Raw genomic sequence first — 18,457 nt, 5'->3', positions numbered from 1 at the left:
CCGGAAGTGTCTCCGGACAGCGCTGGCCCCTGGCCTCTTAAGTGAGATGGGCGCACAACCCCAGAGTCTGTCAAGACTGGCCCGTACGGGCAGGGGTACCTTTACCTTTACCTTTACCTATTTATTTATTTATGTGCGTGTTTGTTTGTTTGTGTTTTTCCCACAGCAGCTCAAAGCTGAGGGTATATTTTTTTCACTTATGGTAGAAATGCAAGTGGGCAAATGGTGTAAAGGTAAAGGGAGCCCTGACCATTAGGTCCAGTCGTGGCGGACTCTGGGGTTGTGGCGCTCATCTCGCTTTATTGGCTGAGGGAGCGGGCATACAGCTTCTGGGTCATGTGGCCAGCATGACTAAGCCGCTTCTGGCAAACCAGAACAGTGCATGGAAACACCGTTTACCTTCCCAGGTATCTATTTATCTACTTGCACTTTAGCGGTACCTATTTATCTACTTGCACTTTGACGTGCTTTCGAACTGCTAGGTTGGCTGGAGTTGGGACTGAGCAACAGGAGCTCACCCGTCACAGGGATTCAAACCGCCAACCTTCTGATCGGCAAGCCCTAGGCTCTGGTGTACAACGAGCTAAATTTTTTATTATTATTTACATTTCCTAAAAAAACCGGAAGCATTCCTTCTTGGTATAAATGGGAATGAGTTAGCAAAAAAAAGCCTGTAACTTATTCTTATATGCTACAACAGCTGCAAGGATATTATACGCAAGATACTGGAAACAGAGACCCCAGGGAAAGAACAATGGTTAAACAAACTTATTGAATATGCTAAGCTTGCAAATATGACACCCAAAATAAGAAATGTAGATGATGAATCAGACAAGGAGTGAGTGGGAGTATTTAGGGGAATACTTACAAAAATTCAATCTTAAATACAAGTAGGGGATATCTTCTGACTAGCAGTTGATAATATAAAGGATATGAGAAGGTTGAAAATAAGCCGAAGATATTACTACATGTGCAGCTAATTGAAATGTACAAAGAACTGTCATGGAATGTTGGGTGGAAGTCCAAAAGAATTACTGTAAAAGAATGGAAAATAATTTTTATTAGTTTTCAATTACAATAATCCAATACTAGCCTCATTCTAACATTGCCAAGTTATACTACAATTAATAATACCAATCACTGAGATGCCAAATTATACAATCAAGGTGATCTCCCGCGTGCTAGAATTGATGATTTGAAAGATTACTTCATTTCTGCGTTCCAAAATCTTATGAATTCCAATTACGTTCTGGTCAAAATAACAACCCTTTATATCACCAGCTGCAGTTTTAAAGACCATTTGTATTGGCACATTAAATGATTTATACAGCTACAGGTGAAGCATTCAAACGCTCTTCTTGTTCTTCCTGGGTGTGGCAATTATTCTGATTGTAATGTTTCTTCCTGTCCTTGTAATATATTATGTCTATCAGTTGTTGATGTTCTCCATTATGCCTCAGGCAGAGCTTGTGTCCCATTGTTGTTTCGTGATTTCTTCATTGCTCCCTCTGTGCTGGTGTCTTCACGTGTCCTGCGAGCCAGTTGAGGCACAGATAGCAGAGAGCCAATCAATCAGAGTGTGGGCTGTTTCTACCAAGGGCTAAATTTGAAGAGGATGGTTTCTTCGTTTTGTGGGATGTAGTCTGCGATACCTGCAAAACAGGAGGGCAGAAGACGAGGCTGTAAGGACAGAGAGGAACTCCGAAGACCAAATCCTCCTCTAGCTCCTCTCCAGGACTTTGGGTTTGCTGCAATGATATGGGAGTGGAGAAATAAAGTGCAGAATTCCGTCTCCTGACAATCTCAGTTTTTCAAATAAAAATGTTAAGTTCCTAGACCTTAGGTTTGCAGACATATGCTTGAAGATAAATCATTCCAAGCAGAAGTGAATGCCACCTCTCAGTGCCTGTAACATCCAAGCCACCTTCAACGCCTTCTGGAAATCCAACAAAGCTCAAGACTGAATTAAATCTGCTGGCTATGCAAGTCCAATGCTGTGTGCATTAACAATACAGTCGTATCTTGGATCCCGAACGCCTTGGTACTCGTCCGTTTTGGCTCCCAAACACTGCAAACCCGGAAGTGAGTGTTCCTGTTTATGAACGTTCTGTGGAAGTTGAACATCTGACAGGGCTTCCACGGCTTCCGATTGGCTGCAGGAGCTTCCTGCAGCCAATCGGAAGCCGTGCCTTGGTTTACGAACGTTTGGAAGTCGAATGGACTTCTGGAACGGATTCTATTCACCTTCCAAGGTACTACTGTAATACTACTACTACTCCTACAGTGGTACCTCGGGTTACAGACACTTCAGGTTACAGACTCCGCTAACCTAGAAATAGAACCTCAGGTTAAGAACTTTGCTTCAGGATGAGAAGAGAAATCGCGTGGCGGCAGTGGGAGGCCCCATTAGCTAAAGTACCTCAGGTTAAGAACAGTTTCAGGTTAAGAATGGACCTCCAGAACGAATTAAGTTCTTAACCCGAGGTACCACTGTACTACTAATAATATCACCCTTCCTTTCCCCCTGACTCAAGGTGGCTTACAGCTAAAATAATAACAGCTAAAACACCGGGGGGGGTGTACAATAATTAAAAAACAATTAAACCTGGATAGAATTAAAACTATATATATTCAACTGCCCTTCGATAATTGCAACACCCAAGCAGAGAAATTGATGTAGGGTAAGGCTCTGGACACGGGTGGCGCTGTGGGTTAAACCACAGAGCCTAGGGCTCGCCGATCAGAAGGTTGGCGCTTCGAATCCCTGCGATGGGGTGAGCTCCCTTTGCTCGGTCCCTGCTCCTGCCAACCTAGCAGTTCGAAAGCACGTCAAAGTGCAAGTAGATAAATAGGTACTGCACTGGCGGGAAGGTAAACGGCGTTTCTATGTGCTGCTCTGGTTCGCCAGAAGCGGCTTAGTCATGCTGGCCACATGACCCAGAAGCTGTATGCCCGCTCCCTCAGCCAATAAAGCAAGATGAGTGCCGCAACCCCAGAGTCGGCCACGACTGGACCTAATAGTCAGGAGTCCCTTTACCTTTAAGGCTCTGCCAAGAGAATCTATGCCCTCAAATTAATACCCTCAGCACAGGCATATTATTTAGTCCCTAAGGGTGTAAACCAGGCTTGGAATCGTGGGGACAAAGCCAAGGGAATGGTTTAGAGTCGGAATTGGTGATGCTAGCTGAGGCTGATGGGATTTGTAGCCCAAAGCTACAACCCAGAGAGCACTGGGTTGGCAAAGCCTGGTCCAAGCCAATCCCTCCCTCCCCGCCCCCGAGATAGGACAAAGGTCTCCTTTGCTGCTGGGCTTCTATGACTCGCCTTGCTCCAGGGCAGTGTTTGGAGCTCGGAGAACCTTCCAGTACTTGCGTTCCCCTTCCCGAGGCTTCACCCCCATCACTGCGGTCAGCAGAGGGCCAGACAGCGTCTTCTGGGTCTCAAACCTGTTTAGCAAAAGAAGGAAGAACTGTCATGAATTGCTGAGGAATGAGCAGGTGTAGGAACAATGGAAGAACCGTTCTGGACCAGGCCAGAGACCTCCCTTCTCAGCATCCTGTTCTCACAGTGGCTGAACAGTTTGCATGTGGGAAACTTGCAATCCAAGCATTTGAACCTACCCAGATCCTGAAATCATCTTCTGAGGCCCTTCTTCGTGTGCCTCCTCCTCAAGAGGTGCGGAGGGCGGCAACACGAGAACGGGGCCTTCTCTGCAGTGGCTCCCTGTCTGTGGCATGCTCTCCCCAAGGAAGTTCACCTGGCGCCTCCATTCATAGCTGTCAACTTACAGATTTGAAAATAAGGGACCAGCAGCCTTGAAAATAAGGGACCAGCAGCCAAAATAAGGGACCTGCAGCCTCACCTGTTCCAGGCACTCCAGTCTTCCTGTCCTCCTGCAGTCTGGTCAAACTCATGCTGGGTAGCTTCGAGAACACTGTCCAACCAACTTTGTAACCAGAGGTTCAACTGAATAGAATCTGAATCACATGCACCACAAGGCCTATGCAGCCTCAACTTAAGATGGCTCCCCGGCCTGGCTTTGCACTGCAAAGTTTGTAGCAGAATGTGCAACAAAATGGCGTCCAGCATTCAAAACACCCCTCGGCTTGCATTAACTAGCCACACAAAAGGCATACAAGCTCCACCCCCCCAGTAGTTCTTAGACTTCTTATTGGGTGAGTAACACAGCCAAGCAACACAGTTGGAGCCTCCCTCCTCCCTGGCCGGCAGGGAGGGAGGGAGAGGAGCTGCTTCCTTTGAAATTTAAGGGACATCATTTAAGGGACATTTAAGGGACATCCATCAATAAGGGACAGCAGCAGGACATGGTGCTGGAATAAGGGACTGTCCCTTCAAATAAGGGACACTTGACAGCTATGCCTCCATTACACACCTTTAGATGCCAGGCAAAAGTGTTCCTTTTTAACCAGGCCTTTGGTTTACCTCCTTCACATCCTATGCCCTTTTAAAATGTAGCTCTTTTCTGGAGGGGTGTTATTGGGTGTCTGATTTTTTAAAAAAATAATAAGAGTTATTTTATTTATGATTTTCAGTTTTACACATGTCAATGATTTTAACCATCATTTTAACATTTTGAAACTCGACTTCCTCCCCCCTCTTTCTGCGGTTCCTTAAATTAATTTTTTTATCTGTTCTGCACATTTCAAATTAATTTACTCATTAATTCATCTACTTTAAATATATCCTCTCAGAAAACTGCAGCGTATTACAATAATCCTGCCAGTGTTCTTATCTGTTTACAGATTATTAGTAAATATTCAATAAACCATTTCCATTCTTTTATAAAAAAAAATTGGGTTACTTTGATTTCTTATTTTCCCAGTAAGTTTTGCCATTTCTGCATATTTTGTAAGTTTTTGCATCCTTCCTTCTTTTGCTGGGACAAACCTGTGTCTGATTGTGTGACTTGATGTCAGGCAACTTACATTTGTTGTGATCTTTTCTGTGAACCGCCCTGAGATCTCCAGGTATAAGGCAGTATAATAATAATAATTAATAAATAATAAATAATCGTAATAAAAGATCCCTCTCTGCATTTGTGATTGCTACTAAATTGTATTCAGAGGCAGAGATAAGGGAGGGCAGAACAGACAGCTAGTAGGCATTGATTGCTTTATTATATTATTAATATCATTATCAACGTATTAATTAGAAATCGTTTTGAGGGTGTGTTTTCTTGCAAGCAAGGGGTGTATAAATTTTCTGAAACAAACCAATAAGTAAAATCAGTAACCTTCTACACAATTGGCTCAAGGTGATATACAGTGAAAACAGCAATAAAATTAAATTTAATTTTCGTATCATTATAGATAACAAAATCAAATAATTAAAATTGGGGAGGGGGGGTTGCTATCCCCATTCCCAACAACAATGCCAACAATAATTCTTTTGAATGAAACGACAGAAATTTGTGTGTATGTTTAATTTCTATTTTGTTATACTGCCTTTCTTTCGTCTTGTATGTTATTGAAGTGTAGGTTCTTTCTTAAGTAAATAAACAATTAAGAAACCCCCACAAAAAACAGCATACACATCTACAGTCATACGTTGGATCTCAAACACCTTAGCTCCGTAGAAATCGGCTCCCAAACAATCGAAACCCGGAAGTGAGAGTTCTGGTTTTTGAATGATTTTCGGAAGCTGAACATCCGGTACAGCGTCTGATTGGCTGCAGGACGCTCCTGCAACCAATCGGAAGCCGTGCATCGATTTTTGAACGGTTCCCGGAACGCATTCCCGGGAGTCGAACGGAATCCCGGAACACATTCTGTTCAAGAACCAAGGCACGACTGTAAATCAAAACTAAAAACAATGCATGAAGAAGGTCCTGGGTTCAAACCCCGCCCCACACCATAGCATCTCCGGGTAGGACTATGAATCATCCCTGTCCGAAACCTTGGAGAGTCACTGCCAGACAGTGCTGGCAGTATTGGGCTGGATGGATCTGTGGTCTGCCTCAGTGGAGGGCAGCTTCCTCAGTTCCTGTACCTCCACTGCCCCCACCCCCTCTATAGCACCTGCCAAAGCAAATGAAGATGGAAGTAGCCTCACGTAAAGCGCTTAGGGGTGTTCAGCATCTCTGCAACTTTCAGCACGTCCAGCAGAGAGGAGCCGAGAGGAACTCTGACGACGTGTCTGTACAACGGCACGCGAAGAGGTGGCTGCTTCACAAGCAGCTCGACACAGATGCTTGGCCTACTCCCGGTGGGCGGCTCCAGCCTGGGAGAGGAGGTGACAAAATTCAAACCACCTGCACGCAAGGAAACAAGGGTTGAGGGTGCATCAGGAGTCAGGCTGTTTCCTGGTGGACCTTACCATTTCTGCGTCATTGGTGATGCCATTTTGGACCCTTCCCAGGTGTGTTCTGTTAGAATTCCTGCTCCATGATTGCAGTCATGGGATTGTTGTCTATCACATGACAGTGTATGTTTTGACTCCACAGAGTGGGAAGTGACAGAGACACGATGTTTGTGTTACTGTGTTCCGTGAAGTGGGACTATAGTCCTCTGTTCTTTTTCTCTTTGCTGTCTGATGCTAGAGAGAGAGGGAGCCATGTTGCAGTGCTCACTGTGTGTTTATATGTAAATAAAGTAGATTAGCCAAAATGCTGAGTTGATGAGGTCTGTTACGCAAGCTGCAAAGACTCTGCGGATCCCTAAGTGTGCCGGTGTCTGTTGGCATCAGTCGCTGTGATGTTTGGGCAGAAGAAAGCTTTTGAAGCTCCCGAACGATCAACCAGGAGGGAGGGAACATGCCAGTTGGGCATGTGTCTCTGCCAGAGTCCTACTCGAGTACAGTGGTCCCTCAGGTTACATATGCTTCAGGTTACATACGCTTCAGGTTACAGACTCCGCTAACCCAGAAATAGTGCTTCAGGTTAAGAACTTTGCTTCAGGATGAGAACAGAAATTGTGCTCTGGCAGCGCAGCAGCAGCAGCAGGAGGCCCCATTAGCTAAAGTGGTGCTTCAGGTTAAGAACAGTTTCAGGTTAAGTACGGACCTCCGGAACGAATTAAGTACTTAACCCGAGGTACCACTGTATAGGCTAAGCTCCTGGTGGACCCTATCATTTCTGCATCATTGGTGATGCTGTTTTGGACCCTTTCCAGGTGTGTTCCACCTCCCCACAGGTGTCCCTCTTCCCCCTCTGGCCTTCAAGTGGTACCCTGAGAACCCTGCCTCTTTAATCTCAGAGGGGGAGCAAGAGGCCCTCTGTGTATGCTCAGGTGAAACCTCTGCTTGTTTTTTGGCTGGCAGCAAAGTGAGTATGTAAGTTGTCATAAAGACATAAGAAGTGAACTGCTGCGCCCGGAAAGCTGGGAAGCTGACAAGCAGGACCTGAGCACAGCACAGAATGTGATTCCCATATTTCGGACAGCAGAGGTAGTACACAGCCGTCCTGGCTAGTAGCTGCCGACAGCCTTTTCCTCTATAAATTTGCCTTTTAAAGCCATCTGAGCTGGTGGCCATCATTGCTTCTTGGAGGAGCGAATTCTGCAGCTCCAGGCACAGAGATCTGCTGCCTCCAATCTAAGCACTAAGAGCTAAGATGAGACATCAGGGAGCTGTTATCTCCGACCTTAGTGCTTAGCACCACAGCACTAAGATCACAGAGAAGTCTTTGCTTATAGGTCTTTTAATGGCAGCAGGCAGAGGCTTCTCTCTGGTCTCAGCGCTGTGGAAGCTACATTGCCAAGAATGGAGCTAAGCCTGTGTCTGATTTTTTTAAAAATAATAAGAGTTATTTTATTTATGATTTTCAGTTTTACACATGTCAATGATTTTAACCATCATTTTAACATTTTGAAACTCGACTTCCTCCCCCTTCTTTCTGCGGTTCCTTAAATTAATTTTTTTATCTGTTCTGCACATTCCAAATTAATTTACTCATTAATTCATCTACTTTAAATATATCCTCTCAGAAAACTGCAGCGTATTACAATAATCCTGCCAGTGTTCTTATCTGTTTACAGATTATTAGTAAATATTCAATAAACCATTTCCATTCTTTCATTAAAAAAATTTGGTTGCTTTGATTTCTTATTTTCCCAGTAAGTTTTGCCATTTCTGCATATTTTGTAAGTTTTTGCATCCTTCCTTCTTTTGCTGGGACAAACCTGTGTCTGATTGTGTGACTTGATGTCAGGCAACTTACATGTAGGCAGCCCTTCGCACCTGCCAGTTCTGGATCTGGTCCCCCTCTATGGTCTCAGTGTTCCGCAGCTCTACCCTGGCTTGACTGGAGCCAAAAGTGGACTGCGTCCCCATTACTCCTTTGCAACATCCTCTTTTCTCCCCCCCCCCCCACCGCTACCTGTCTCAGCTTGGCACACCATCCTGCCGACATCCAGGTAACTCTTGCCATGTAGGGCAGGCAGCAACTGGGACTTGATGAGGGCGTTTTGGAAATCTCCTCGCTCCAGGCTTCGAATCAGGGTTGCAACAGCCTCGGGACACTCTGGGTTCATCCCTGTAGCAATGAGGAACTGAATCGCAAAGAGATGGAAAAGGCATCAGAGACTGAAGAAAAGTGCCTTTATGTTAGTTCTTGCATTCCCACCTACGGTAGGAGAGGCTACCAGTGGCCTGCTGGCATTGCCTGAAATCCTGGCAAAGCTAGAAGGGAAATGCCACATCAGCTGGACGTTCCGCAGTGGTTTCCACTCTGTTCTGAAGAGGCAAGGCATTCCCTAGCCAAGGTCTTCAACCTCAGATTGGGGAAAAAAAGACTTGCCTCTTCAGCACTGCACGTTGCGTTTGGAAAAAACCATAGAACCAAGTGGAGAGAATCAGATTCAGGAATGGGAACGCAACAGGAAAGGAAACCCAGAGGTGACTGGGGCTGATGGGGCAGAAGGTAAGGAGACCAGCAGTAGGTGGCACCAGAGCCAATGACAGGAGGAGCCAGTTCATCCTAGCTGTGTTCCCCTCCTACTTGTTGAGTTCTGCGACTACAGAGGAGGAGGAAGCAGAGAGGCTCAGCTACCTCCGGGTTGCTTGTACAGTGGTACCTCGGGTTACATACACTTCAGGTTACATACGCTTCAGGTTACAGACTCCGCTAGCCCAGAAATAGTGCTTCAGGTTAAGAACTTTGCTTCAGGATGAGAACAGAAATCGTGCTCTGGTGGCGTGGCGGCAGCAGAAGGCCCTATTAGCTAAAGTGGTGCTTCAGGTTAAGAACAGTTTCAGGTTAAGAACGGACCTCCGGAACGAATTAAGTACTTAACCCGAGGTACCACTGTATATAAGAGGCCAGGCAGGTGGGGGCTTCTCGGGGGCAGAGGGAGGTTGGTGGGGCAGTGCTCTAATGGGCCATGCCCACTAGTAGAGAGATCCTTCAAGTTTCCACCTCGTGGTTACAGAGTAAGAAAATGGCTTAGCAAGAGCTACAAAATAGTAAATGTGAGAATTGCCATCCCTCCACTTTGCCTGCAGAGTCCTCCTCACCTGTGTTGCCAGGGGGCTGCTGTCGACATTGCCAAAAGCCCCTTCTGCAGTCTTGGCCTGCAGTATCTTCTGCTTGACTCTCTGCACAGCTTGGCTGAGGTTTGCCACCAGCTCTGGCCTGTAGAAGGTGGCTCGTTCCAAGCAGGCAAAGGCCAGACCTCCCATCGCCTCTGTGTCTGGGTGAGCAAGGTTAAAACAGCCATGAAGAGGAGAGCTGACCCGCCAGTCCCAAACACATGCCTACATCCTTCACATGGCTTGCTCCATCAATCCACCTAGCTCAGTACTGTCTACACTGACCGGCAGCAGCTCTGGGAGTCTCTCCCAGCCCTACCTGGAGATGTGGGCAATTGAACCCAGGACCATCTGCAAGCACAGCAGGTGCTCTACCACTGAACACCGCCACCCATTTTCCATACCCGCAGTGCCCCCTGCTTCTCCATACCTCTGTCCTCACCACAGCTAATCACCACTCCATGCCCCTTGCCACCTGAGGCAATGCCCCACTCTGTCTAACGGTAGGGCTGGTCCCAGAGAAGACAGCCAAGTTGCTACAGGGGAAATGGGCACAGAGCCCCGGAGCAGCCCTTCTTGGTGTGCCTCCTCCACAAAAGGTCTGGAAGGTAGCAACACGAGAAAGGGCCTTTTCTGCAGTGGCTCCGTTTGTGGAATGCTCTCCCCAGGGAGGTTCAACTGGCGCCTTAATTATACAGCTTTAGGCACCAGGCAAAAAATGTTCCTCCTTAACCAGGACTTGGCTGATTAACATCTAATGCCCTTTTAAAATGTGTTGGGGAAGTTCATTGGGATGTTTTTGTTTATATAATGTAGTTTGTGTTTTTATTTTGTGGCTTATGTTGTAACTTACCTGAGACTTGCGGGTATAGGATAGTATACTACTACTACTACTACTGCTGCTGCTGCTGCTGCTACCAATAATAATATATACTTGAAGGCCACCCTGAGACCTGCGGGTATGGGATAGTATACTACTACTACTACTAACAATAATATATACCTGAAGGAGTGTCTCCACCCCCATTGTTCAGCCTGGACACTGAGGTCCAGCTCCAAGTGCCTTCTGGTGGTTCCCTCACTGTGAGAAGTGAGGTTACAGGGAACCAGGCAGAGGGCCTTCTCAGTAGTAGCACCCGCCCTGTGGAACGCCATCAGATGTCAAGGAAATAAACAACTATCTGACTTTTAGAAGACATCTGAAGGCACCCCTGTTTAGGGAAGTTTTTTTATGTTTGATGTTTTGTCGTGTTTTTAATATTCTGTTGTGAACCACCCAGAGTGGCTGGGGAAACCTAGCCAGATGGATGGGGTTTAAATAAATAATAATCATCATTATTAGTCATTCACCAGCAGTAAAAAAACCAACTCTTGTAAACCGGATTAAAATGGGTCATTCCCTCCTACTTGCTGCCCCCAGCCAGAAGCCGCACAGATGATTAAAGCTGCAAGGCATCAACCCCCCCAGGGCAGAAAACAGTTGAGATCTAGAAACCTGAGTGGACTTGTGTGCAAAGGGGGCAGCACGTACCCACAGAGTGCTTGTTGTGGAGCACAAATCGTCCCCACTCCTCTGCGTGCAAGAGCTTGCGGATCACATGCTCGTCGATCTTCTTGCGATGAACACACAAGGCTAAGACCCCCAAGCTGTACTGGTAGTAGTTGGTGATGGGGTGTCCTGTGTCCTTATGGCCTGGGTGCAGGAGGAGAAAGACCAATGGGTAAGTCTGCCTTTTCTGCCGTAATTAATTACCCAGCTCCCTGCTGACCTTTAGCCTATGAAGCCCTGCTCTGGGGCTTCCAGATGCTGGCAAAACCTCTCCTTAAGTGCTTGCCCCTAATTCAGACTTCCAACACTTGCTTTCATTCAATCAGTTTTTTAATGTGGCAGCACCTACACACTGGAACTCCTTGCCACTTGACACCAAGCAGGCGCCTTCATTGTGCTCTTTTTGGCACCTGCTAAAAGCATTTTTGGATCAGCCTACCCAGACACGTAGAATGTTGTTGTATGTTTTACATTATTGCAGATTTTTTATTTTGAATGTTTTTAAGCTTTTTGTTAACTGATAATTAAGCTTTTTTTGTTAACTGATAATTAACTGATAATTAACTGATAATTTTACTGTTGTTGCTTTCAAAAATCCAGCATATAAATTTTACAAAATAAGTATATGAACTAAATCCCACCATTTCTTGTTTATTTGCTATTTTCAACTTAGATGCCCTTAACCGTTCCCTGACTCGACTCCTGGCTCCACGATCCCTTTCTGAACCATCACTACTTTGTGGGAGAGATTTTAGTGCACACCAGAAATTTCAGATTGTGTAGCTGAAATGGATTAAACTGCTCTTTGCTGCCTCGGTGCAACAAATTCACTTTACAAAAGGAACAGACTTCTCTCTTCTTCTTTTTTGTAGTTAGGAAAGTGATGGGGAAATGGGTTGAAAAAGTGTGTGATGAAGGAACAAGTTAACATGAAGATGTACAAACGCATAGTAAGCAAACCAGGACCGAGTGCTCCTTGTGCTATAACCTCCTTCCAAACTGATCAGAACAAATGCTCAAGAAAGGCTGGATCTAATCTGACCACCACGTAAGCTTTGTGCAAGCAAATCAGGACAAACTGTCAACTCCGTCCGCAGGAGAGATGGGAAGCTGAGCTCACGCGCTCAGCTCTGCTGCAACAGACCAGCTTCATCCAGCCTCCTCTCCCTTAGCCATTCTGTCAGACTGCCTCAAAGAGAGAGACCGGAAGAAGGCTCATTCCAACATATCTGCTGAAAGACCAGCTCCACCAGGCACCTTCTACCCCTGACCTGTCCCGGGGGGCATAATAAGAACAACTGCTTATGAACAGGAGCCTGAGTTAATTTTCCCCACCCTAATCTATATGCAGGAGTTGGTAAAGGGATATCTGAGGGTTAAGGATCTGGTGGTACCTCGGAAGTCGAAAGCAATCCGTTCCGGAACTCCGCTCAACTTCCAAAACGTTCAAAAACCAAGGCACAGCTTCCGATTGGCTGCAGGAAGCTGCAGGAAGCTCCTGCAGCCAATCGGAAGCTGTGTCGTATGTTCGGCTTCCAAAGAATGTTCACAAACCGGAACAAGCCAAAAGGTTCGACTCACAAGGTGCTCGGGAGCCAAGGTACGACTGTATTTGTTTTTTAAAATGGAAGTTAATTAGAGATAAATTTGTAATATAAGCAGCGTGTAATAGGGGAAGAAATGGAAATATCTGAGGAAGGGAGCCAGTTTTTGAAAAAATGGTATTATATTAGTTTTAATTTGGCATTGATGCATTATAAATTTGGAAAGTGAATAAAAATTAATTGGTTAAAAAAAAAGAAAAGAACTGGTGCCTTAGTTTGATTATTCCTCCCCCCTTCCCTCGCCATCACTTTTCCCTTGTGTGTCGTGTTTTTTAATGTACTTCATGTATGCATTTGGCTGAAGGTAAAAGGTAAAGGGACCCCTGACCATTAGGTCCAGTCGTGGCAGACTCTGGGGTTGCGGCGCTCATCTCGCTTTATTGGCCGAGGGAGCCGGCGTACAGCTTCCAGGTCATGTGGCCAGCATGACTAAGCCACTTCTGGCGAACCAGAGCAGCGCACGGAAATGCTGTTTATCTTCCCGCCGGAGCAGTACCTATTTATCTACTTGCACTTTGACATGCTTTCGAACTACTAGGTTGGCAGGAGCAGGGACCGAGCAACGGGCGCACACCCCGTCGCAGGGATTCGAACCGCCAACCTTCTGATCGGCAAGTCCTAGGCTCTGTGGTTTAACCTACGGCGCCACCCGCTCTAAGAAAACAATAAACATGCCACCCAGAGGAGCCCCGAGGACACCTCTGAAAGGTGTGTACAGCTCAGTCTGATAGTGTGATCTTCCCAGTCGGGGAGAAAGCGGTTCCTAGTCAGCATCTCTTGCCGAAAAACAGTGAACGCAGCAAAGAAACTTCGTTGTCATCGCCTTGAACCTTACCTATCTGCGCCTTTTCCTTGTTCAAGTGAAGCTTAAGCTGGGTCACCAGCTGCCTCCCTTCAAGTGCCTCCATGTCGTGGCAGGCGGCCCGCAGCGCAAGGAGATACAGGGCCAGCTGACCTGTGCTAGGATGCTCATGGTAGCGGACTGGAGTCAGAGAGCTGGATTGGAAGAAGTCAGAATAGCCATGCCGTTAGCCCCTCCCATGCAGCCAGGCTAGGCCTTCTCCAGTTTTAACTTCATTTATCCAGTTCAATTTTATTACGGGGCTTCCCAAGCTTGTGTCTCCAGCTGTTTCTGGACTACAAATCCCATCACACCCTGACTGCTGCTCCTGCTAGCTAGCGAGGATGGGAGTTGTAGTCCAACAGCAGCTGGATACCTAAGATTGGGAAACCGTGTTTTATTGCGTTCAGAGCCCACCTTTTTCTCTAAGGGGCTGAAGGTTGTGTACACGGCTCTCCCCACACAACAACCTTGCGAGGTAGGTTAGGCTGAGACTGCCTGACTGGGCCAACATCACCCAGTGAGCTTTGTGGCTGAGCAGGGATTTGAACCCCAGCCTCCCGTTTCCTAGTACAGTGGTACCTCAGGTTACATACGCTTCAAGTTACATATGCTTCAGGTTACACACGCTTCAGGTTACACACGCTTCAGGTTACAGACTCCGCTAACCCAGAAATAGTGCTTCAGGTTAAGAACTTTGCTTCAGGATGAGAACAGAAATTGTGCTCCGGCGGCGTGACGGCAGCAGGAGGCCCCATTAACTAAAGTGGTGCTTCAGGTTAAGAACAGTTTCAGGTTAAGTACAGACCTCCGGAACGAATTAAGTACTTAACCCGAGGTACCACTGTAGAGCAGACGAACCATGTCACCACCACCAGCTATCTCTTTGTTTCGTCTAGAATTAGGATGCTCATTCATAATAAAATTTACATTCACTGGCATAATAATGGTGGTGTTATTGCTATACAGTGGTACCTCAGGTTACATACACTTCAGGTTACATACGCTTCAAGTTACAGACTCCGCTAACCCAGAAATAGTACCTCAGGTTAAGAACTTTGCTTCAGGATGAGAACAGAAATTGCGCTTCCGCGGTGCGGCAGTGGCGGGAGGCCCCATTAGCTAAAGTGGTGCTTCAGGTTAAGAACAGTTTCAGGTTAAGAACGGACCTCCGGAACGAATTAAGTACGTAACCAGAGGTACCACTGTATTTTAAATGAAGACCTGATTGTAACCCTCACCCTCTCCCCTTCTTCCCCTCTGTTGTCTCCCACACTGTCAAAACTCAGATTGTAAGATGCTTGGAATGGGGTGGGCCTGTCTGTCCGCTTGCTTGCCTGATGTTGCTTTGTTGGAATGCAAGAGTATACTGAACTAATATATCATAGAATGGTAGAGTTGGAAGGGACCACGAGGTTCATCCAGTCCAACCCCCTACAATGCAGGAATCTTTTTGCCCAGCGTGGGACTCGAACTCATAACCCTGAGATTAAGAGTTTCTTGCTGGTTGCATCAGGCCAGTGGCCCGTCCAGCCCAGCATCCTGTTCTCATAGTGGCCAACCAGATACAGTGGTACTTCTGGTTGCGAACGGGATCCGTTCCGGAGGCCCGTTCGCAACATGAAAAGAATGCAACCCACAGCAGTGCATCTGCGCATGCGTGGGTTGTGATTCGCCGCTTCTGCGCATGATGTCATTTTGCGTTTCTGAGCATGCGCGAGCGGTGAAACCCGAAAGTAACCCTTTCCGGTACTTCCGGGTTGCCGCGGGACATAACCTGAAAGAATGTAACATGAAGCGGATGTAACATGAGGTATGACTGTAGCCATATGTGAAACCTGAAAGCGGGACCTGATCCCAAGAAGACTTTTCTCTTCTGTGGTTTCCAGCAATGTACATTCATTGCCCCACCCCCTTCTGCCTCTGGCCCTCATGCTGCAAAATTCCCCACCACCAAAACCCTGTGCTAAACATACGCGCTGGGATTGGGCTGAAAGGAATCTTTCAGGCGCTGGAGATACTGGCTCTCCTTCTGCAAGTTGTGGTCGTTAGACAGCCGCAGGGCCAGGTAAACACTGGGGTTCGGCTCCTCAGACGCATCCTCTGCCACTTTCAGGAGCTCCGCGTTCAAAGACCTGATGCGATCAGAATTTCCTGCAGAGATTTCTGACCCGAGAGAAGAACAAAACAGGATTGCAAATGTGGCTGCTTTAAAACACATGACTTCCCCCAAAGAACTGTGGGAACTGTAGTTTATATTAAGGGTTCTGCCAATTCATAGAATCATAGAGTTCTAGTCCAACCCCCTGCAATGAAGCCAACTTGTGTCTCTGAGAGGGGGAAACTACAGTTCCCAGCATTCTTGCCCGGGTGGGTGGGGGTCATGAACTTTGAAGATGTGTTGAATGTGCTTTAAATGCATGGGGTGAATCTTGCCCTGACCCTTCCTCATTAAGGTAAAAACTTTTCCCATATCAGCGCCACAGATTCTCCACCTTCATTCTGATTCTCTTCTACATTCTGCTGTAAAGCATAGCTGTCAACTTTTCCCTTTTCGTGCGAGGAATCCTATTCATAGCTGTCAACTTTCAGATTTGAAAATAAGGGATCAGCAGCCTCACCTGTCCCAGGGACAGTCCATGGGATATCTAACAATCCGGGATAGCAGCGGGAAGCGGCGCTGAAATAAGGGAATTTCCCACAAAAAAAGGGAAGGTTGACAGCTATGATCCTATTCAGAATAAGGGAATTTCCCTTTAAAAAACGTTGACAGCTATGGCTGTAAGAACCTTGTCTTATACATCCTCAATAGTTATTCATCATAATGTGAATCTTGTTCATGTTTTTTTAAATTTCAGTGAGAGGGAAAAGCAATTTGCAAACTATATCTATCTATATCTATCATCTATCTATCTATCTATCATCTATCTATCTATCTATCTATCTATCTATCTATCTATATGATACTTCTCATAAGCAGAGATTACCACACAGCTGGACAGAGGCAAACACGATGGGGAAGAGGACGAAGAACCGTAGACCTCTGGGGTCCATGCTTGTCACGAGAAGGAAGTCAACAGACAGAGATGCCGGCCAGAATTTCAGGAAGGAGTCCAGGAGCTTGGAGGCAAAGACAGCCTGTGAAAGATTCAATGGGAGGAATATCAGTGATGACACAATCTTCCCAAGGAAGAAGTGCTGAGTCTGCGCAACAGGAAGGACTTTGGATGGATGAGAAACAACAAGGGCTGGTGAGGCAGATCAGAAATGTCCATTGGCTATCCTTCCTCTTGATGCTTCACAGATAGCATGTTACACACATATCTGGTTCCACAGAAACCACTTTATCTCACCTAGATATTTTATAGGGCGTGGCAGGATGAGACTCCACGCCACAGCCTTTGAGATCAAGCATAGGAAGTGGTCCACCACACATTCACAGAGAGGACTCCCATGCCCTCAATGCAGGAATAAACTTGTCGTGGATAATGCTTCCCCCTGCCCTCCAACCAGGGCCAGGTTTAGGTTTGATGAGGGGAAGGTAATGGGGAATGAGGGGAAGGTGAGCTACTGAAGGTAATGGGGCCCTTTATATGTCCAGCTGTCCTTTGTCAACAACAATTTGTCACTTTTTTGTGCGCTGAATATATGATATATGGTAATTTATGGACCTAATAGGTATCTAAAGTCAATTGCACATAACAAAATTTGTATTTTATCAAAGTACAGAGGTACCTCGGGTTAAGTACTTAATTTGTTCCGGAGGTCCGTTCTTAACCTGAAACTGTTCTTAACCTGAAGCACCACTTTAGCTAATGGGGCCTTCTGCTGCCGCCGCGCCACCGGAGCACGATTTCTGTTCTCATCCTGAAGCAAAGTTCTTAACCTGAAGCACTATTTCTGGGTTAGTGGAGTCTGTAACCTAAAGCGTATGTAACCTGAAGCGTATGTAACCTGAGGTACCACTGTAATTGTTGAACTGAAATACAATTAAGAAGAAGTATATTAATAGTGAAATTAGGGGGGGGGGGCAAGAGACTGGGGCCCTAAGCTATAGCTTGTTTAGCTTATACTGTACATAAATCCGGCACTGCCTCCAACATTTCTCTGATGAAAACAGGGATGTCCTACCATACCCTCCAACATTTCTAAAATGAAACCAGGGACGTCCTAAGGGAAACGGGACATTCTGGGATCAAATCAGAAACCGGGACGGCTTCTGTAAATCGAGGGCTGCCCCCGGAAAATAGGATCTGCCATCAGTGGCTGCTAGATGTTTACGTTCCACTTCCCCTATTGGAGGAAGTATGCCTCTAAATGTCAGTTGCTGGGAATTGCAAGAGGGGATAGTGTGATATACCGTGCACTTTGGGAACTACTGAACTACGTACATTCTTCCCCCTTCAACCTACTCAGCCAGGCCATTGTGTCTGCCTCTTACATCCCTTGTTGGATAAGAGTGCTTCAGGCTGCAACCCCATGGACTTATTCCTGGCAGGAAGCCCCACTAAATACAGCAGAACTTAGTTCTGCATAAATAAACGTGCATGGGATTGAGCTATATCAATAATATAACATTATACCCGAGGGATCAAGGATTATGTGGGGAGATGTGGGGTGTGAGGGGGAAACGAGTTGTCTTAAGGAGGAGAGCCTACCTGATATGGTCACTTGATGTCCTAGGAGTCTTCACCTCTTCCTGTGAATTATGAATTGGGGTGTGCGAGGACTGAAATCAGCTTTTAGAAGCAGACTTTTCCTCCACTTTCTTACCACAGGCAGGCAATGAGGAATCTTCTTTCACTCTTGTTTATTTCAGGTCACGTGACATCTCCTCCAGCTGCTGAAGTCAGCTGTTTGCAGAGTGTTTCCTTTCAATTTAAGTGGCTGGGCTGCAGCTCTGGAAGGGAAAAATGTGCAAGTTCCAGAGTCCTGAATATGTGGAATCAGGACAGGTCAAGAGCACGTTGGAATAAT

The 18,457-nt window shown here is 46.3% G+C and overlaps 1 protein-coding gene across 1 annotated transcript; it reads right to left on the bottom strand.

The window, feature by feature from the left end:
• Positions 1 to 1,040: 1,040 nt before the first annotated feature.
• Positions 1,041 to 18,457, bottom strand: TCN2 (transcobalamin 2). The gene is made up of 10 exons (XM_079956895.1): positions 18,139 to 18,457; positions 16,468 to 16,618; positions 15,457 to 15,646; positions 13,475 to 13,635; positions 11,018 to 11,179; positions 9,472 to 9,647; positions 8,336 to 8,507; positions 6,073 to 6,271; positions 3,325 to 3,446; positions 1,041 to 1,652 (listed from the first exon to the last, which is right to left on the bottom strand). Exons 2-10 carry the CDS (start codon positions 16,532 to 16,534, stop codon positions 1,591 to 1,593), a joined length of 1,311 nt encoding a protein of 436 aa, XP_079813021.1. The 5' UTR covers positions 16,535 to 16,618; positions 18,139 to 18,457; the 3' UTR covers positions 1,041 to 1,590.

This window comes from Podarcis cretensis (genome assembly GCF_951804945.1).
Source record: "Podarcis cretensis genome assembly, chromosome: 16".
NCBI lineage: Eukaryota > Metazoa > Chordata > Lepidosauria > Squamata > Lacertidae > Podarcis > Podarcis cretensis.
The sequence above is the reverse complement of the archived record's forward strand: the minus strand, read 5'-3'. Positions and strand labels throughout refer to the sequence as shown.

Excerpts from the sequence above, each read along its gene's own strand:
- TCN2 (XM_079956895.1), bottom strand. The coding sequence starts at position 16,534 with ATGGACCCCAGAGGTCTACGGTTCTTCGTCCTCTTCCCCATCGTGTTT. Across the intron at positions 9,648-11,017 it reads CCACAACAAGCACTCTGTGG|ACACAGAGGCGATGGGAGGT; the intron begins GTACGTGCTGCC and ends TTGCTCACCCAG. Across the intron at positions 3,447-6,072 it reads AACACCCCTAAGCGCTTTAC|GTTTGAGACCCAGAAGACGC; the intron begins GTGAGGCTACTT and ends TTTGCTAAACAG.